Raw genomic sequence first — 22,260 nt, forward strand, 5'->3', positions numbered from 1 at the left:
GAACATCTTTTGTTAACAAATAAACTAAAGTAATCAGAGATGAGATGAGTTTCCTGTCTTTGCCAGTTTTAGATGAATTCATCCTGGTCTCTGGTTTCAGTCAGCTCTCCTCTGACCGGATGAGAACTGTTTTGGATGAGTCAGCACTTTCTGCTCTCACCTGACCAGCGTCTGGTTGTGGAGGTCCCAGACCACGATGTTTCCGTCGCTGCAGCAGGAGAAGCAGACCTTGTTGTCGGGAGAGATGGCCAGGGCGTAGCAGGCCGGAGCGGACGACGTTAGCTCCGCCTTGATGCGTGGTGTGGGCGTGGCCAAATCCCAGATGGACAGCGTGCTGGCCTCGCCGCCGACGATCAGGGTTCGCCCGTCAGAGAGCAGCTTGCAAGAGCGGATGTAGTTATCCCTGTTCTGATCGGACCAGGAAGACAGAAACAAAGAACTCGATTATAAGATTAGCGTCTCCGGTTAGGAAACGACAGCCTCCGGGCTCCGACCCGTCTCACCAGACAGTCCAGCTGGGCCATGGGACTCTTGCTTCCTGGTTGGCTGATGTCCCACACCTTGACGCAGCCCTTGCCTCCGGTGTAAACGTGGCGCGTGGAGGTGCTGATGGTGACGGCGCACACCACCTCGCCGTGGCTCAATGTGTGGATCTGACGGGCGTGACGCGGGATTCCCGGACCGAGCAGGGCGTCGGGGGGAAACGGCACCGGCTGCATCTGACCGTCGGCGCTCACGTGGAACGAGTAGGCACTGAGACGGAGACAGAAGGCAGAGAATCTGAATAAAACGGAATCTTGGGGATGAAACAGGGCTGCTGAAACAAGCTGTAAAATAAAATTAAAAAAAAAATCTATCAATCCATGTGTGGAAGATTCAAAAACAATCACACAGACGTTAGAGTAAAGTCCCGAAGTCTGACGTCACTTTTTGACACTCTGGTAATATTTCTCGAAATCAGGCAATTACTGAACTCAGAGTAGCTGTGGTGGTGAATACATAATGACAGATTGTGTTAGAGGGCAGATCTGGTGTGGCACTGCTAATGGCTGATCAATAYTATAGCGGCTGGAAGCCAGGGCTGTTTTATGATTTCTAATTAGCAGCACAGCAATGGATTGCTTCTCTGCAGAAAAGAAGCAAAACATCACAACTCTTAAGGTGCCAAAGAAGAAAAAAGGAGCAAATGTTTCTGAGCTGCTGGGAACATCAGAAATGTTGCATGATTTCCAAAATGAATGGAATTTAGTCTGACACCAAGAAAAAAAGCCACTTTTCTAATCCGAACATGTCCTGCAATTTCAGAGTAAAATCACAGTGGGATAATCAGAAATATCACCTTTCTCCATGAATGTTGTAATCAAACATTTAAGATGCACTTTAATTTTCTCTAAAATATAAAGTATATAAATAAATAAATAAGTAAATGTGTATATACAGTATATATATACACACACACACACACACACATACACATACTACGAATTGTTACATATGACATGTTCACTAATTGTTACATATATAAGGTGTTTACAAAGAATTGTTACATATGTGAGGCATTTACTAATAACTGTTACATATATGAGGGTTTTAATAAGAGTTGTTATATATATATAAGGTGTTTACTAATAATTGTTACATATATAAGGTGTTTACTAATAATTGTTACATATGAGGGGTTTACTAAGAGTTGTTACATATATGAGGGGTTTACTAAGAGTTGTTACATATATAAGGTGTTTACTAATAATTGTTACATATATAAGGTGTTTACTAAGAGTTGTTACATATATAAGGTGTTTACTAATAATTGTTACATATATAAGGTGTTTACTAATAATTGTTACATATGAGGGGTTTACTAAGAGTTGTTACATATATGAGGGGTTTACTAAGAGTTGTTACATATATGAGGGGTTTACTAATATTTGTTACATATGATGGGTTTACTAAGAGTTGTTACATATATAAGGTGTTTACTAATAATTCTTATATATGAGGGGTTTACTAAGAGTTGTTACATATATAAGGTGTTTACTAATAATTGTTACATATATAAGGTGTTTACTAATAATTGTTACATATATAAGGTGTTTACTAATAATTGTTACATATATGAGGTGTTTACTAATAATTGTTACATATATAAAGTGTTTACTAACGGTTTGCCACCAGAGGAGCCGGGCAGAGAGGTCGACAGCCCTGAAGCTCTCAGGTGAGACCGAGAGTCATACGCCACCTGGAGAGAAGAAAAAAAAGAAACTTAGTTTGACACACACTTTTCAAGTTGTTAGTTGTTCATGTAAATACATTTTCCAACCGAACATGATAAATGTTCTGTGATTGACCTGTTAGATCATCTTTGTGCCTACACACATGATCCTACAGATGTGAAGTATCAGGAATGTTGTGCAAAAGAATAAAACACTTTCAGCTGCATCATTTATCTTCCCTATCACTGTCGCTCTATATGAAAGTGGATTAGAGAATGTAAACATGACAACTTTAAGCACATAATGAATGCACTGAGCTGATACTGACAATGCAGAGCCAATTTATCAAACGTTTCAACGGCGCGATGACAGTCGGAGGGTTGGATCTGAACAATAAATCAAAGCCTGACAGGAAGGAAGACGTCGGTCTCGGCTCACCATGGGGCTGCGGGAGTAGGCGCTGGCTGCTGCACTGATCTGCGGGGACAGCGTGAGAGCCCCTCCGAATCCTCCCGGGCTGGCCAGCTCCCCGTTCAGTCCTGCGTGGGACACCACGCCAAAATGAGCCGGGTATGAACCAGGGGGCACAGACATGGGACTGCGGAGAGCTGGGGAGGAGAGGGAAAGAGGAAGGAGTGGTTGAAGGGTGGGAAGAAAAAACGGGAGCAATGTTGCCAAACACGAACAAACAACCTCCTTTATGTTAAAAAGTTTCAGACAAGGGAGACATCCAATACAACTGTTTTTACTGTGGGTCCACAGAAGGATTTAATAATTTAAAAAATAATGAAAAATTAAAACCGATGGGTCAGAGGTGGTGTGAGATGAAGGACAGAGGGGGGCTGGATGAAAAACTTCAAATTCAAAGAACTAAATCCGATATGTTCTATTCAAATGGCTAAAACAAAACAAAACAAAAAAATCAACAAGTTGTGTAATTCTATTAAACATGTCACAAACCTAAAAACAGTAGCAGAACAGATGTAGTGCATAATAAAGGAAAATGTAATGTAACATGAGCTTGGTTAACATTATTTTTCCTGCTGTTAAAAATGTAAATACTTTTATTTTGAAAAACATCAGCAGGTATGGGAGTCGGGCAGGTGAGTTTTACCAAGAGGGTCTGCACTGGTTGCTGCTTTGCTAACCAGGCGAAGGCAGGAGGTGCTGGGACCTGGAGCTCCAGGGGCTCCTGGTGCTCCGGGGGTAAGAGCTTCACGGTGAGACGGGGAGGGGGTGCCAGATTTGGACAACGGAGATTGAGACTTATCCATCTGTGGAGAATAAAAGAACCAAACTAACCACTTTTAATTCCCTCTTGATTCTGGTTTCTGTTACAGTGGAACAGCTTATATTACAGCAGTTCATTAAAACATGAAATCATTTCTGTAAAACAGCTTTCTTTTATTCCTTCCTTATAGAAACTCATAAAAATGATTGCATAAGATATGCTAATAAGTGGCCAGATATCACAAAATGAATAATAAAAAACATTCTATATTACTTTAAAAAAGTAATCATTTTTTTTTCCCAACGTGTAATAAACTGCAGAAACCACTTCAGTGAAAAGCAGGAACTCTTTCGGCTGYTTTGTGTTGTACCTGTGCAGGTTCCTTGGTCTTCCCGGGGGTGGGACTGCGAGGGTTAGGCGTGGAAGGAGCGTCTCCGGTGCTCGAGGAACCGGGGAGCTCCTTCCTCAGGGTAGGTGCTCGGTCCAGCCCGTTCCCATGGGGGGAATGAGGCGGGCTGCCGGCAGGAGAGTTAGGCTCCTGAGTGATAGAAGAAAAAATATATGTATTTAATGTCCACTCAAATGTTAAAGCTTTTATTTTATTTTTTTCAAAAAAAGAATGTTTCTTCTTTTTCCACCCTTTTCATTCAATAATTGATTTACCGGTACTTTGTTTCTTAATGGTCTTTTTGTTATTTTTATGAATGAAATAAATGAAATGAAATAAATTGTCTTTTTAGTCTAAGGTGACACAAAGACATTATAGTTCTTTCCGCAACCTTTAATTTTAATGCTTGCTTTATTGTACATTTAGATAAAGAGCACATTTGTAGAATTATGGCCAAAGAGATTTTCTTTTATTATCCACTTTCTGATTAATTATATTTATTATAATAAATATTTTCATCAGGTTTTTATTTCTCATTAACTGTATGTTGCTACAGCTGGTTTAAGAACCTAATGAAAAATTGTTCAAGTAAGTGACATAATGGATTCCTCTGCAGTCAGAGCATCACGATGCATCATAATAATCATTCTGCCATTATGTCTTTGTCCTTGATAATTACTTGGAATTTTGCAATTAAACAATTTTAAAGTCTAAAGGACAAGTAATGGACAGATGGTATGTTTCTAGAAAATTTAACAGTATTTGAATAGTATCAAGATGATATTACTCAAAGTATAATAAAAACTCCTGCTGTATGTTTGTTATGCTAAGATATGAAAACAATACTGAACAAAAACATCATCTAAGAAGGCCAAAACTCCCTAAATGTTCCTCGCATGCTGCCTGCAGAAAAAGATGTGAATCAACAACCAACAAGCAGTAGGCCAAGGTTTCCTGTTGCTGAGGGATTAGAATAGTGAATATTTTTAGTTTTTGAGATAATTGTTTTCTGGACAGGAACTGAAGACGACCTGTATAAGTAAAACTCTAGTAGGAAGTTACACTGTGTATAAAACCAGTGTTATTTTATTTTTGTTTTTTTGTTTTCTTGTTTGAGGCAGTGCAAAATGATGGATCCTGGTGAGTGGTTTTATCCAGGAGTGATGTCGGAGCCTGGAGGTGACCACTGGTAGCCTTGCCCACCATGGATTGACCTTTGGTCACCCCGATCATCGAAGGAAACTATACTTTTAAACAATATAAAGACTAGCGAGCATACATCCCTCAAATGATTGTGGTGGCTGGGTTATATATTTATACTGTATATACAGTACACATATCTCAGTTCTAAAGTGGAACATCAGTCACCTCCTCTAAATGGATGACATCAAGTTGTCTGCCAACAATGAGTGAAACAACAACTCACTGATCCACTGCACCCAAATATGCAGCAAGGTCATTTGGATATCGTTCACACTGGATAAATGCAGTCAGTTGGTTTGCAAGACAGGAAAGGTRATCCCMAATGAAGGGGTTGRACTACCTGAAGGCAACACTGAARATGTCCAGGATAATTACAAATAATTTGGCAGGATGTAAGACATGCAAGGCAAAATGGCCGGTATAACAAACAGGAACATCTGTGCAGAGTATGGACTGGGCGTCCCAGAGTCAAAGTGGGAGAGATACAGTGGGACTTCCAGATCCAGTCTGAAAGACAGGGAATGGCTAACCAAACAGACATTGGGCTGTTTGACAAGCAAGAGGAGGCAGTGATGTTAGACGTGGCAATAGTAACTGTAACATGAAGAAGCAGTACAAGAAGCTGGAGAAATATCAAGCGCTGACAGAAAATACAAACATTGCAGAGAGTCGAAGCATCAGCACTTCCAGTGATCATTGGAACACTTGGTGCTGAGACTGTTTATACATTTATGGTGGTGGCCATCTTGAATTTTGACGTGACAACCCAATATTCAACAGTGACCTTTCTTACGCCTACATGCAGCCACACACCAAAATGGAAGTCAGTGCCTCACTTATTTTATAAGTTAACTAGCTCACAGGCTGGACGGACAAACGTATTTCCAATTCCCTTCTTCTCTCTGTGATTGGGGACAATAACTTCTTTCCACCATGACTGCATTGGTATAACAATTTAAATTTCTGTGTCAAATGAGCAGTTAGATATTTATCCATCCTCTTCAACAAGGGGTGGATTAACTGTTTGCTTTTTGTTGTCAATTACTGCAACAAGCCTTCTAAAACTGCAACAAAACCAACACGGATTGTTTATTGTGACTAACTGAAATACAAAAATCTTGAGCTGAATGTGAATGTATAGCTAAATTATGTGTCTTACCTATTGTTTTTTTCTATTCATTATAAGTAAAACACTAAACCCATAGTAGCCAGTCAGAATTATTGTGTATTCTTATGAAGTTAAAGAAAACCTAGCTTAGATAAATTTGAGTTTGGAGTATTAAAGTCAAAACCCTGAACACTGCTCTGTTCTGCAGACTGGCCGGTACAGTTCCAAATATTAGCTGCAGATATTAGTGTTTTTTTTCCTTTGCTTCTAATTTTTCTAACACAGATCCAACATAATCTCTGGCTTCCCAGTGTGTGTTGCGTATGTGTGAAGGGACTGAAAGCTCAGAGATCATTACATAAAACTGCAGCGAGTGTCACGGCTGCAGCAGTGTGTGGACCTGGTGATAATGTGGCTGTTACACATGCTTTCATTACCGGAGCACTGACTTCCCCAGAACAGAGTGCTAGAGTAAGCACATCTCTCCGGTTCACAGTGATCAGTGCAGTCATTTTGGTGCTTATGTACACACATAGTCCTGCACACACACACACACACACAGATATTTGTATAGTTTACTCATGCTTTTTTGCCAAGAACAAAGGTCATACTCACATAATTCACATTTAAACACGTAGATTTTGACAAAAATATGAAACACAACTTGTTCTTTTTTCTTTCATTACCCCTATTTGTCTTATTTTCCTCCTCTCTGATTGCGTACCAGTGTGCAAATCTCACCAGAGACCAGTTTTGCTTTTGTGTGCCATATCAAAATACAGAAGGCTTAGATGAAACATAGTTTCGGTGCACAGCGGGAAGTATTTAAAGAACTAAAATATTCCTGTGGCATGAATGGCTTTGCATATTTTAAAGGAGCCAGACTGCAGCTATCTAATGAGCGGAGGAAGGAGTGGAGAGAGTGCTGAGGCGAACAGAGCGAAGGAGACGGTGGAGAGGAGGATGAAGAGATGCCTCGAGAGTGCAGGGGGAGGACAGAAATATACTCTGAGGAGGGAGATGAGAGGCGATGGGTGAAGTATTTGTGAATGCATGGGTTGTGTCAGTATGTGTGTGTGTGTATGTGTGTGTGTGTGTGTGTGTGTGTGTGTGAGAACTTGTTTCACTAAAGGAGAGCACAAACAGTGGCAGCTGATAATGAGCTTACACAAGAGTTCTCCCTGTTTACAAGGAAACTGCAGCGGGCAGCCYAACGAGCTGCGTACCTGCTGCCTCGTTTCATATTTCACACACAGGCACGACACTCGGATTTGTCCCTGTAGAGTGTGAATGGTTGTTTGGCTTTAAGTGTCTCTGTGATGGACCAGCCTCCTGTCAGGGCTGCCCCCCCCCCCCKCCCTGTTTTATACAGTGACTGCTGGACATAGGCACCAGCTCCCCACGACCCAGAAAAAAGAAGTGGGTAAAGAAAATGGATGGGTAGGATCCAGACACGCACGCAATAAAATAAAAACACAATTCAGCTGTTGTGCAAAGAATTGTCCTCATCTGCTACCATTTTAATACACAGTTTGTTCAAGTCAAACATCATTTTTGAGGACAGATATAAAAATAAATCTAGAATAGAAATGTTTTCTCTTAGCAACTATAATGTTCACCACACCTACTGTACCTACTACATCCACCTTCATATTAATACATAAATCCTGTCAAGTTTGAGTGTGAGATAATCAGAACCCATCCATCCATCCATCCATCCATCCATCCATCCATCCATCCATCCATCCATCCATGCTTGTTCCAGAGTTGGGTCACGGTGGCAGCAGCTTGAGCAAGAAGAACCAGACCCCCATCTCTCTCTCCAGCCATCTCTTCTGGGAGGATTCCAAGGCATTCCCAGGTRATAGACATAGTCTCTCCACTGTTTCCTGAGTCTTCCTCTGMGTCTCTTCTCAGMTGGACAAACTACCTCAACTGGCTCCTCTCGATGTGGAGGAGCAGCAGCTCCTGAATTGAACTGAACTTCTCGCTCTACCTCTAAGGGAGCGTCCAACCACCCTGCAGAGTAAACTCATTTCAYCRGCTTGTGTCCACGATCTTGTACTTTTGGTCACAACTCAAAGTTCACGGCCATAAGCGAGGATCGGAACGTAGACCGACCCGTAAACAGAGAGCTTCAGCTTACAGCTCAGCTCCCTCATCACCACAACAACCCAGTATACAGAGTCTGCACCAATGCATTTGTCGATCTCACACTCCATTCTTCCTTCAGGGAAGAATCTGCAAATAGCAGAGATGGAATCCTGAGGCCACCAAACTGGACTCCCTTTACCCCCTGGCTGCACCGAGAAATTCTGTCCATGAAAGTTATGACCAGAATCGTGACAACGGGCAGCCCTGGTGGAGTCCAACTTCCACCTCGAAGGGGTCCGACTTACTGCCAGCAATGCGAATCTCTTGCACAGCTTGTATAGAGACTGATRGACCTGTAACAACAAACACACAATCCCAGACTTGTGGAGCACCCCCACAGTGTACCTCGAGAAACATGGTTGAAGGCCTTCTTCAAGTCCACAAAACACATGCAGACTGGATGGGCAAACTCCCATGACCCCTCGAGGACCCTAAGAGCTGGTCCAGTGTTTCATGGCCAGGATGGAACCTCCTGAATCTGAGGTTGKACCWTCAATCAGACTCCCTTCTCYRGCACCTCTGAATAGACCTTTCCGGGGAAGCTAAACAGACTGAMAACCTCCGATCCCCTTATTTGAAGAGAACCACCACCCCAGTCAGTCAAGCCAGTGGCACTGCCTCCAATGTTCACGTGATGTTGAAACAATCAGAATCCAGCAAAACAAAAATAAATCACTAAATCTGAAACTAAAGTACTAAAACAATTGTCCAAAGCTCTGGTTCCACTCTGGGCACAGCTCATCTACAGACAGTTTTATGAGCAACACCGATCCTTCTAATATTAGTTTAATACTTTAAGTGTGGGCTGCAGCGTCTGTCTGATAAAAACATTTTGTTTAATTCAGTCATATGTGGCTTAATAAGAAACTCAAAGATCTGATCTGTAACAGATGGATGTACTGTAGCAGTGAGGAGAAGATGTGAGAATATTTGAATGTTTTCATAGTGGATATGCAAATTGTCAAATGTTTCTTTAGTGAGGGTCAAATATTTTAGTTATCAATGGAGGAACTTTGTGTCTGGTTGAAACATTTTGTAAAAGCATGAATAAAAGAATAAGCATAAAGAATGAATAATTCCTGAGYTTTTGACTACGATCATCTTATGTTGAAAAATCATGGGGTTACAGTCATTTGGCTCAACACATAAAAATAAAGTTATGTGCAATCTAATGCAATAYTATAATATTTTAGGGTGTATTCACACCTGACACATTTGGTCTGCTATAAATGGACCAGAGTTTGTTTCCCCCGTTGGTCCGGACCTTTTGTACAGATGTGAATACACTCATGTGAACCCTGGTGTGGATCAACCAACCGGACCGAGACCCATTTTTGAKGTGGTCTTGGTCCACTTCCAAACAAACTCTGGWGCGGTTCACTTCYAGTGTGAATACAGACTGGCTTCRAACTGAACCAACTACAGGAAACATTCGCCTTTTTGRTCTTCACGAGCTACYGTAAATAAGCAACATTMGMCCTTCAGTGTTGCTATTATCAACACAGTGCTACAAACAATGAGCTGTTGTGGGTCAGGGAACGCAGAGCATCTTACCTCCTTTAAGTTGCCGCACAAATTTGACAACAATGTCCCAAAATTATAAGTACATCATCGCAAAATTACCACTGAATGACATTCTTGATATTCTTAATWGTCAGTTTTATTAACAGCATCRTCTTTATTTCCAGGTCWGTGCTCTGTCCTGCCCCCGTCATTTCTGTCCAATAGGAGCAATGAGCGTCACCCGCATGGCTTTGGTTATAAATTATAGTCCACTTCCAAAAAGCASAATGTGAATGCAAACTGCACCAAAGAAAAAAAAATCAGCTATTTGGTCCGGACCAAACAAGTGGACCAAAGGACTTTCCTGGTATGAATACACCCTCAGTGATCTTGTGTAATCTACAAGGACAAATATTTCATTTATTGTAAACTTCACTTAGTTTTAGCCATTTCAGTGCAGGTTAAGCTTAAATAACTCTGGTAGCCATCTTAATTGACTCCTGAAGTTACTCATATGTACATGTATAGCTAATGATCACCCACTGAAAATTTTATTTATGTTCAGTAATTAATGAGATATTCTGTTAAAAGTACAAAGACACTTCATCATAGATAAAAATCTTACTAAARTAATTTTTTATGACAGGTACACAAGAGCTCATACTTTGTATTTAATTGTTCAAAGTAAAAACAAACCCAAAACTGTGAAAATAAAAACAATTGTGTGAGATATGCAGCTATGTCTAAATCTCTACCTGTAACTTAAAGTTTTGTTTAAACAAAACCTATTTTAATGTTGTACTGTAATTAAATTAACTAATCAGACTCACTGGAGAGGAAAAATCCCCCAGCAGTCAGTGCTGTTTATTATTATTATTATTATTATTATTATTATTATTATTATTATTATTATTATTATTATTATTATTATTTTCTGCAGATCCTAAAATAATTACAACTATTTTACATTTACTGAAAAAATGGCTAGCAAAGATAAGCATTTATTCACAAAAACGTCTGTAAGCTGCAACCAAAAAAGATGCTAATTTAGTTTTAAAAAAGGAGGATATCAGTAACGGTTGGAAACTCACCTCATTGGAGACGTCCACTACAAGATTGTCTTCACTTTTGTCTCCATCACTGTCCTGAGGAGGCAAAGGAAAAAAAACTGTTTTTTYCTCCCGCTCTAACACCCACAGTACAGTATTGTGAACCTGTAAATAAAGGGCTTTAATAATAAAAGACACACACACAGCAGCTCCAGTGCACACACACAGATCAATATATCAATACCACTGGCTGCTTCTTGCTTCCTCTCACTGTCTGTCCTCCATGCAACATTAAACACAGATACTGTTGACCATAGATTCTGACCAAACACCTCCCATATACAAACTACTTGTTTTTTCTCCTCTCACACTCCTCCATTCATGSCAGTCTTACTCTTCGCCCAGCCATGTCTCAATTTTTTTTAATATTATTATTTCTGTCTTTTTTTCTGGGGTGAGAAGGATGGCACTTAGTCGCCATGGTAACAACGCTTTGATGTGATCGTGGCCTGATATTTCTATTGACATCAGTGTGGAGTGACATCAGTACCTAATTATACAGAGCCAAACCGGGACAATGCCGTCAGCCGATTTTTGTAGAAGAAAAATACAAACTCGGCCGAGCAGAATAGACTCGAAGACGGACGGGACGTTAAAAATAATTAAATAATGGAACAAAAATAAAAGCAGTGAGAGGACACGGAGGATAAGAGGAAAGCAGGGGGGAAGAATGGAGAAATGGTTCTAAAGAGACAGACGAAGAGAGAGAAATGAGAGGTGAAACAACACTCGACAGAAGAACACCGAGAGTGGAAACTATTGCAGCTTGTTCCCACTCTGGACTAATGGGGAGGATTTGGGCCGTTTTTGTTGATGCCAAACCGATTTAGCCAGAGGCCGCCTTCCAAAGACAAACTCCTCGTGTCAATCAATGCTCCAGACTGCAAACACACAAACATCTAATTCATTACAGCTATCTGCCTTGGCCATCTCTCCCCTGGCATTACATTCCCTCTGGCTGCTTGCTCTTCCCCAGCAGACCCATTCAGACCAAACACACACAGGAGATGAGCTCCAGACCCACTTGTGGCCTTTAGTGAACCACACAAAAACACATTAAAGGTGGTTACAGTGTCGCAAAATGCTTTCTTTTAATAAATTTGTCCAAATTATGATTTTATCTACAGAAGCACCAAGCTAGAAACATTTTTTATATATATTTAGACTTGAATAATCGATACTTAAAGGGATCTCAGGTTATTTTCACACGTTGGCCTTAATAATCTGTTATTTCTCTATTCTACTAAAACTTATTTTTGACATGAGAAAACAGCAAACTACTTAAAATATTGTCTGTTCATTGCATTTTTCACCTCAGCATGTCTCCACTTTGTTATTGATGCAATGAATGTGAGACAGTTGAGACTAAAACACAATCGAGGCTAAAAAGATACAGTAGAATGTGAGACAATAAATTTGCATTAGTTTCTATGTTCTGGACAATACATAGGCTGTAACAATCAGTGTCCCCTAATATATATATATATATTGACGTCATATATATTATAAATATGCAGCTTAAGCTTCAGAGCTAATATTATTAGCTCTGAAGCTAATGCGAAACCTAACAGGCTAWGCTGAGGTTCTCCTTCTATGACGCAGCTCTGTTGTCCTCTATCATCATTTTCAGTTTCAGGCTGAGTCATTTCTACATTGTCCTCTCTGTCAGTGTGCTCTGGTTTCATTTAAAAGGACTGAATGCCAGATATTGTCCAAAATTAACATTCAAACTGGATAGAGCAGCCTCGCACTAAAGCACCTTGTCAGCATCATCATTTCCTCAAAATACTTTGCAGCGTAAATAACATGGAAGCATCCATGTGACAATATATTTTTCAATTTATAAAAACTGAACAGTCTATAGTAYTTTTAGTCTTTGTTTTCTTGTTGAAGTAACAACGTCTAATGTTACAACWACCCGCAGTTACCTTTCAGTGTCATGAGAAAATCTAGGACAAAAATGCAGAAACATACATAGGAGTGTGGAGGGAGTGATTCTTTGTCATCACAGCGCCTCCTCTTGGCCTCAGCTCCTCCCTGCAGGGAAGAGTATCCTCCTGATGGGCCTTGGCGCTCCTCGTTCGGCTGGCTGTCTGTCGACGACACAGACTTACTCTGAGGAAACAGAAGGATGGGAAACAAAAACACAGTTGTCAGAACAGGAGCCGGAATAGATTGAGAGACAACAAAGAGATCATCAATCTTTTTTTTTATTGTAAAATCATACAGGAGCAGCTCTGGTGTACAGGTAATGGCGTGAAGAAAAACATGTGAGCGACACGGAAAGAAAAGCAGACGCCAGCTATAGCARCTACACAGCCCAGCCTATAAAGCTAATTAGTGCTCTGCCCTCRACACGCCAGTGTTCGTGTAAAATATGACCCTCATTATTGGGTAATAAAGCTGTGCTGGCATATTTACAATGAAGCCCCCATACTGGTGCTTAGAGCTAAAGAAACTCAATCAAAGCCTTGTGTTGTGTTGGTGTTGGGGGGTAAGGACAAGAGGTTTGGTGAGGACCACTTCTCCGCCCCCCCACCCCCCAACAACAGCCCCAACAGAGGAGAAAAGAAACGACATAATGGAGTTCAGTTCAGCTCAAACTTCCATCGTCCCTGCTTTTATCTGTCCCCGTTTTCCTTCTGCCCCATTTTAAAATGAAGTTTTATCAGAGTGGAGCTTTCTGAGAAATGTCACTTGTGACGTCAAGCTCTTAACCAAAATGTATTTTCCCCTTCTACTTTTCAGTTTGCTGGTTACAAACCAAACCATGCTAAAAGTTTCACTGTGGAAAGGGAACCTTTTTTTTATTTRTACTTTACAACACAAACAATAAAAAACTGAAGGCATTAATTCATTTTTTCATTCAACACKTGATCGCAAAATATCATCAAAAAACAACTAAACTATGTCACACGGAGCAAGTTTTCATTAAGGAATGGTTACACGGAGCCTAAATCCCATTTAAGAAATGAGAACCGGTTTTTTTTTCTGTGAAACTGTTAAATGAAACAGCAGCACTACAGCTAACTTTTATTTTGTAAAAACTCAGTTGTTGTTTTCTGGTGTGCGATCCCTCTTCACCGCAACAACATCAGTTGTGTAACTGTATTCTCATTAACTAATATTACTGTAGACTGGTTGGTGCTGGGAAACATTTAACCAAATAAATGTCAGCGGGAAATAAATGTCAAATAAATAAAATAAATGTCAGCGGTCTGTTGGGAAATATTCAGTGGGTCTTTTTCATCAACTCATTTAGAACAAAAGAAAAAGGAATTTTATGTATGTTTTTGTTAATAACTGTGTTTTAATCCATTAGTTCATCTAATCTTGTAGATTAAAAGAACATTTGTAGAGTTGACACAAAAGGAGCTGTTTTCCTGTACGTATGGTCGTCATGATGGAGGAAACCTTGAGAAGCTTGTGGCAAACACCCATGAGCCACAATAATCAGAGATGGACATGACCCGGTTGTGGTCTGGTWTCTGAGACAACCTATTATCATATCGGACAATCTGATCTCACCTCGAGCTTGTCTGGTGGACAACCAAATACAAAGGCATTTTCCCTACCTTTGTGCAAAGATGGCAGAGGAGGGGGTCTCTGMAGTCACTAAGTGGGAGCTTCCTGGATGTGGGAGTTTGTAAAAGACGTGACTGGTCGAACTGGGTATTTTGGATGGGGTTTGAAGAAACCATAATGATTCGACTGGACATGTAACAATTTGGCTCGGTCAAAACGGCCAGAAAGCACATATGAAAAGATTGCTAATTTCTTAGGCAAAATATTTACAAATATTCAAGACAGGAAGGTGCTAGCTGCACAAAATTTGAAGGCAATAAATTATATTTACATGTTCACAATAATTTTACTAACAACCATACACCAAACAGAATTACGAAGGTCAATACTTTTTTCAAGTAAATCCTGGCTAAAGATCACATCTTTTACCTTCCCCATCAAGTCAGTCTGATCTGACCAATCATGGTTTTGCTGAACTCACGGACACCATTTGTTTTGCACCACTCACAACTTTGCAACTTACTAATAGTTTGAACAAATTCCTTAAGTGAGAGGAGCAATGGGACAAACTGGMAGATTTCTACGTTTRAGGCACTAAAACTCAGTTTCCCCCCAAGCAGCCATAACAGAGCAGGCAGAAAAAAATCCAAGCAACCCACAACCTGGCTGACTGAGAACATTTGTATGAAGTAAATTTTGTTTGTAGCGCAATATACTTAAGTTAAAGTTTTGTTGAGATTTTTTGGTTTCTTTACTGAAAGGTTGTTGACAACCTGGAATATCTCCTCATGTCGATCCCTGATCCTCTTGGATCAGATCCAGCTGCACTCTTCCTTTCTTTTAAAGGGCCAATATTATGTGTTTCTCAGGCATACATTTAAACACTATACCATAATAAAGTATCTATGTCCTCTTTAGTTGTTACTAAAATGCTGTTTTTATGTTTAAATAGAAAATAAACTTATCTTCTCATCACTTWCTCTTCTAAACGCCTTGAAACTGGCCTCTGTCTCTGTAAGAACCACCTTCCGCTTCTGTCCCGCAMATTTTGGCGCGCGGGGGGAGGGGGGGKTCGCGCACGCGCTATGATGCAGTTTACTTGCCATCTGAAAATACATTTCCTCAAAGGTATTTTGAATCTGAAAAGAGCTTCACTGAGTGAGAAGTAGCCTGGTGTTAGGAGCTCAGCAGACAGTTTTAGTTTCACTTTCAGTTTCACCCATTTGCTTTGTTACTGCCGAGAGCCTGCAGGAGTCTTGGGCGAGGTGTGTGTGTGTGTGTGTGTGTGTGTGTGTGTGTGTGTGCGTGTGGTGGTGGTGGTGGTAATGGAGGGGGGCTCTGCCATGAGGAAGCTCAGCTTAAAGACACGTCCTAGGGGTGTTTCTGGTCCCCACCTGTCGTTTTGCTCCTCAGCATGGCTTCCTAAATACGCTGCAGGGTTTCTCAAACATGCATGAATGAGTCAAAGCAAGACTCTGGGCATGTTTTTGATGAGAGTATAACATTATAACATGATATAAAACTCAAAAAAGTTGATTTTACACAATATTGCCCCTTAAAACAATGTCTCAATTCCCCTCTGTTTATCACTGTCACACAAGCACACACAGTGAAATGTGGGCGTACAAAACATATCAAAGCACAGAACTACTCACCCTGCTGGGTGCTCCCTCTGGGGTTGTGGCAGAGGAAAGGGTCACAGGAGAGATCAGCCAGGGAGGAAGAGGGCAACAGAGAAAAGAGAAAAAGGTTTGGCGTCAGTTTTGATGCTCTTCAAATCAACAACAGCTGTGAGTCAGCTAAGGTTAGGCTGAACTGCGACTGCTCCCTTTTAATAAAGACACAAACCTGCCATTGTGCCTGATATCAGTCTCCCTTTTCATCTCTTTGTTCTCACAGCTTGTTGCTTTTTTCTCTCCTCATTCTTCTTTTTAGAAATAAGAGCAGAAGCGCACACGGCTGCAGACACGCATGAGCTATTACAGACGTTCAACATGACAATAAGAATACACTGATCTCTCCATCTTTTCTGTTTCTGCTCTGATTTTTGTCCCCCTTTTTTTCCTTATAGCAGTCAGTTTATTCAAGAGGAAGTCTCTGTTGGCTCAGTGTCTGAAACTTAGAAGATAAGATATTCTGCCGGGGTGAATAGGAGTTCAAATGAAGAAAAAATAAATAAAATGCTTTTTTTTCTGCCCTTTCACAAGCATCGTGAATACATCAGTTCGTATTATAACACAAATCTAAACAAGAAGGTTCAAATTCAGTCCAAAAGGTGAGTTTCTGTCGACCGTAAATCACCCGTTGTGATATTTTGCATTTCATCCACATTTTATGTGTGAAGAAATACAAATAAAAGATAAAAATTATACAGCGGAACACTCAAAATGATATGTGTAATCGAAAGACAGCAGCTGGCAAATACATCAAACTTCAAAATGTTGAGTTTGATTTCAGCAACACATTTAAGTTGTGAAAGTTGACAGCAGTGTGTTTACTGCTGTGTTGCATCAGTTCTTTTAACACTGAAAGCACAGAGGAGCTGAGGAACTGCTGTAGGTTTTTAAAAACAATGTTTGACAGTTAGCTCTAAAAGTTTTATTTTTTTATCACCTGCTGCCATGAAAGCACTGATTGTATTTTTCTGTTTCTGTTAGCAAAATATTTAATGAACCACTGCCCAGATTTTAAGGAAATAATAGAAAAGATGCCACATAGCAGACATGTGTGGGCCAGATATGGTGTGAAGCTGTCACTACTGGCTGGATGCTGTTTGTCAACCAGATGTAGGCCAGGTCTGGGAATCGTGGTGCTGTTTATAAGATGGCATTTGAGGTTTGGTTTATGTGGCCCAAATCAGTCAGTGCCACAACTGGCCCGTTTGTGGTCTGGTATATGTGGCCSAGATGTTGCGCTAGACTTTTTTGTTGTCCGTCATTTTGACTGAGAGGGTAAATAAAAAAAATCTATCATGGTCAATTTTTACCCGTCACTTCCTTTTTTAAACGATGACTAAACATTTAATAGAATGTGCTGTCATGTTGGTTTTGCAGCTTTGTCTCAGATGCTGCGACTGCAGGATTTACAGGCCACAGGAGCGCATGGTGCTGAAAAACAGCGCTTCTGTCCGTCTCCTACACCAGGCCCAATGCGCAAAATGTGACGCACACACACTTTCCCGCTTTTAACTCAGTTACCTTGCGAACAGACAAAAAATAAAATTAAATAAAATCTACAAACGTTATTTAATGGCTGCAGTTTGCAACATTAGATAAAGCCTCTGTATTGCTGTCTCTGCCTCCTTTGAGGAGGACGAGAGAAGAGAGAAAAGCAGAGAAGCGGTCAGTCACAACGCACTGCTGCCACCATGATAAAAATATTATTAAATAAAAACAGAAAACGAGTATGGATTTCATTGCGCCAGTCGTTCTTAAGTTTAAACTCACGCTCTGCTGCAACACTGTTGGAATAATATGCGCCATTTCAGCCAAAGTTTTAATATCAGAAAACATTTCTCCAGTTGAAGTGATCAGATGTCAGCAAGATCCAAATCCCACAAGCTGACRCTTTAGCAGGAGGAGATCCAGCAGCTCGCTCTTGCTGTGCCACTGGTTCAGCTGCTCCTCACAGACGCTCCAAAGCCTCCTGTCCTTATCTCTTCAATGTGCTGTCAGCTCCTGGAGATGCATTCAGTATGTTGTCTAGATCTGAGATGATGATCAGATGGGAATATTTTATTTATTTTAGACTAAATAAGACACCTYYGTGATGTAGACCTGCTCTGTGCGTAAAGCTGAAAATGATGAGTGTGATTCCACAGATCTGTCTTGCGAATCCTCGTTTATTTTTTTCTCCACCTCACCTGGCTTATTTATTAAGTTTTCCAGACTTAGGAAGTCAGGGTGTTAATTGCAATCTGTCAAAATGACGAACGGCTTTCAGATTTTTCTGTCACTGTGGAAAAAAAAGGTCAAATACAGAAAATATTCCATTAATACGACCTCTGATGTGGCCCAAATCTGTCAATGCTACAACTACCTTCTTATGGTCTGATTTATGTGGTGCAATACATTTAGCAGTACTGTCTACTTTTAAGCTGTATTATTGCAATGTTTATTATTTTCTAGCTGTTTTTTTTGTTTGTTTCTTTGGCCAAAGCTCATTAACTTTTATCAAAATGAACTTTACTTTTTAGGGGAAAATGTACCTTTATACAAACCATCTTTCAAATACATTCAACAGTATCAATGATTCCTGCTGATMACACAGTTTTCAGTCACATGTTTATGTACTTAGTACTCATCAACACAAAGTGCCAGAACATTTAAGTTTTACTTAAACTGCAAGTCAAAAGGGTTTTACCTCTAAGATGTTCTGGATCGAGATGGTTTCTTTCATCTTTGGAGGCAAGGTGAGCCGAGACCCCCAGGGCTCCAGTCAGCGCCAGAAGCCCCGAGCCCCCTGCACCCAGGGACAGACCTGACGGGTGTGGCGTCAGGGGGATGCCGGGAGCGTGGTGAGACAGGTGCTGGAGCTGCTGCTGCTGTGGCCACAGGGGGAAGAAGGAAACCGGGAGGAAAAGGAGATGAAAAAAAAGAGTAGGAGGTTAGAAAAGAGACCAAAATAATCATCATGAAAGAGTTTCTGTTGGTGAAGATGAATGGAATAAAAACCAGGCTGATAATAGGATGTTAAAAGGATCAGAACATTATGATGTGACTGAGYAAAAGATGTGAAAAGTGAGTGGATATAAAAGAAACAGAACTATCAAGACACACAAGGAAATAGAAACTAGAAGTGATGAAAGAACAAAAAATTGAAAAAAAGTGAGAGTGTGAGGAAATGGGATTTATTACAAAAGAAAGACAGCAGAAGAAAGAAGGTATGATCAGGGGGGAAGCCCAGAGGAGATGAAAATGGAAAGAAAATGCTTGAGTCAGAGAAAYTGTGGAGAAATAGTGAAGCCACAGGAAGAGATTAAATGTGTGTGTGTAAAAAAAAGGAAGAAAAGAAGACATTACCAAAGTAAGAAAAGAAAAGCAAAAAAATAAGATGAACACAAAAAGCAGAAAACGTGGTAGATGAGTGATGGAGGAGAACGTGGAGAGCAAAGGAGCAGAGATAAAACCAGATTATTATCAGGTGGGGGTGCTATTATGTGTTTTATCAAGTCTGTATATTAGACACACACACACATAAACCCACACCTCAGAGAGAGAGAGAGAGAGAGAGAGAGAGAGAGAGAGAGAGAGAGAGAGAGAGAGAGAGAGAGAGAGNGAGAGAGAGAGAGGCAGTGCTGGGAGGAACAAAGGGCTTTCAGTAATGTGATCAGAGCCTCATCTCCAGCACTCAGGAGCATCCCTGTGTTCAACTCACAGCATTACCCATGACTGATGTTACAGCTGCTCAGCTGATCATGGTGTATTACAGGTAACATGTTATTTCACAGCATCAAATATTTAGTCTGATTAAGAAAAAGCAGATTAACTGCAGCGTTCTGTAACCGGATGCTAAGGAAGCATTAGTATGATTACTGTTCTTACCAGACTTAAAGCTTTTTAAACTGACTGGCAGGACAGAAATTACTCGTTTTATTCTCTTCAGCTGAGCCACAATGTGTCCAGTGGCTGTCTTAATTACAAGCGTGCTATCAAATGTTTAGCATTTAGTAGAAAACTAATCTGTCCAGTGCAAAGGTGTCAAGTAGTGAAGTACAAATACTTTGCTTCTTAAGTAGAAAGTTAGGTTTATTATACTTTACTGGAGTCGTTATTTTTCAGCCAACTTTTTACTTCTACTCCTTACAATTTAAAAATGTAAAAGTATTTCGTTTCTGTTTCACTTTGACTTGTTTTCATTCCGGCTTGTCCTTACTCAGAAAAAAATAAAACTATCCAGATATGTGTTGCCTCGAAGATACAGACCATTCGACACCCTGCTGGTTTGTAAGATCCATCACAAATCGTCACACTCCAGGACATTAGCTGAAACAGGAAGCCTAGTGCCTCCCAAATTTTAAAGAATTTCACAAACATTAAAATTTTATTATATTTTATAGTCATTACTGCTTCTAGAAAATCGATTTTAGGAATGTGGGGTTGTGCACTATAGACCCCTGTTGCACAGTCTAAGCTTTTATCCTTAATGGCCTTTTCCCCCAACATTACTTTTGCTTTTATATTTGAAGTAGTTTTAAAACCAGTGCTTTTACACTTTTACTTGCATAAAATCTTGAGTTGATTCTTGTTTTGAGTCTTTTCAAACCCCAGTGTCGACACTTTTACATAATGTGTGAATACCATTGCTGTGGCAAAAAAAACAACAACAAAAAAACAGTGAATGAGGTAGTAAAAAACAATATGGTAATTTTGTGTATTTTATATCAAGGATAAAATAACTCAAGTTTTTTATGGTAAATAACGACTCCAGAAGGATAGGGGGCAATAGATTCCTACAGACTATTGTTAATCAACACCAGTGTCAGATAGTAGTACAGACCATGATCATAGTTCTGGACCTAACTGAGGATCAGACTGACCAGCATGGGGCAGACTAAGATTTAGTTTGTATCTCAAATGTTCAAAGCTCAAGGAACTAGACTGCAAACCCCTGTGACTCACACAAAGAACCAACTGAAAATAAAATTCACCAACTTGTCCCCAGCAGGTTTAATTGATTTACTTGAATTAAACTAAAGATAAAAACAGACACCGGGGCTACGTTCACACTGCAGGTTTTAATGCTCAATTCAGATTTTTTTCTAAAATCAATTTTGTTTTTTGCATGGACGTTCACATTATAATTTAAATTCAACCTCCGTCAGACTCCAAGTGTGAACTCTCCACAGCACTGATGCGAGTCCTGCACGTGCAGAAAAAAATGTGACGTCACATTCAGTAACGTTTAGTGGGAACCGATTGGACATTTTAAGTGGACAGAGTGATTTGAGGCAATTTTTGCATTTATGTGTAGATGATGAAGACATTTTTGAAATAGTGTCATGTTTAYGAGTATTTTTTATTTTTATAAACTAAAGATTTTTTTGGGGACAAACCTGTGTTTCTGTGCTGACACAACTTTACTTAGTGAGTTTTGTTTTGTTGCGACTCACCCCAATAATGGCATTGAGCTCAGCCATTGTGACCTGCTTGGCTCTCTCCACTGCTTGGACCACTTGCTGCTGGTGCTACACAAACGTACACAAGCAGCAAAATATCAGCAGAATATAAAGAATACACAAACACACACTTCCAAAGCCATACGGATAAAATGATAACGAAAAATGTAGGATAGGATGTTATATAACGTTACTGTAAGCTAACCTGGACAGTGTAAACATATATGTTGTTTATGTTGTTTGTGGTCCAAACAATATAAACAAACAAACAAACAAACAAAAGAGCAACAAAAATTAGCAAATATTAATGTCTGGATTACGCAGGTAGAAAAAAACAATAAACATTGACAGAAAGTCCTACAAACACAACGAGCACACATTCTGTAGCACTGCGCCACAATGACTGAAATCTCAGCTCCGTTTACACAAAATCCTAATGTAATCAGTTACACACACGCAAACATACATGTGTGACAGCACCTGCACACACATACTGTATACACAGACACACACCCACACAGACACACACACACACACAGAGTCAATATTGATCAGACTGACTGAGCTTTGACCTTGCTGTTTCCAGGTAGCACATTCATCATAGCACACACACGTTCATAGAGATGCCTGCAGGCTCCATTCACACACACACACACACACAGACACACACACACACACACACACACACACACACACACACACACACACA

At 40.2% G+C, this 22,260-nt stretch overlaps 1 protein-coding gene across 6 annotated transcripts in view; it reads right to left on the reverse strand.

Annotated features, from left to right (window-relative positions):
- tle2b (TLE family member 2, transcriptional corepressor b) overlaps positions 1–22,260 on the reverse strand; it is a gene marked incomplete at its 3' end in the record, with an annotated part of 117,703 nt that overhangs the window by 7,012 nt on the left and 88,431 nt on the right. For 4 of the 6 annotated variants that reach the window (XM_014014183.1, XM_014014182.1, XM_014014181.1 and 1 more), the window contains 11 exon segments: positions 161–408; positions 504–753; positions 2,163–2,239; positions 2,652–2,821; positions 3,328–3,487; positions 3,815–3,982; positions 10,892–10,945; positions 12,884–13,024; positions 16,090–16,106; positions 18,797–18,977; positions 21,546–21,620. In XM_014014183.1, coding sequence (XP_013869637.1) covers positions 161–408; positions 504–753; positions 2,163–2,239; positions 2,652–2,821; positions 3,328–3,487; positions 3,815–3,982; positions 10,892–10,945; positions 12,884–13,024; positions 16,090–16,106; positions 18,797–18,977; positions 21,546–21,620 — 1,541 coding nt within the window. 6 annotated transcript variants of the gene reach the window in all.

Source organism: Austrofundulus limnaeus, unplaced genomic scaffold (assembly GCF_001266775.1).
Source record: "Austrofundulus limnaeus strain Quisiro unplaced genomic scaffold, Austrofundulus_limnaeus-1.0 Scaffold111, whole genome shotgun sequence".
In the NCBI taxonomy this organism is placed as follows: Eukaryota; Metazoa; Chordata; class Actinopteri; order Cyprinodontiformes; family Rivulidae; genus Austrofundulus; species Austrofundulus limnaeus.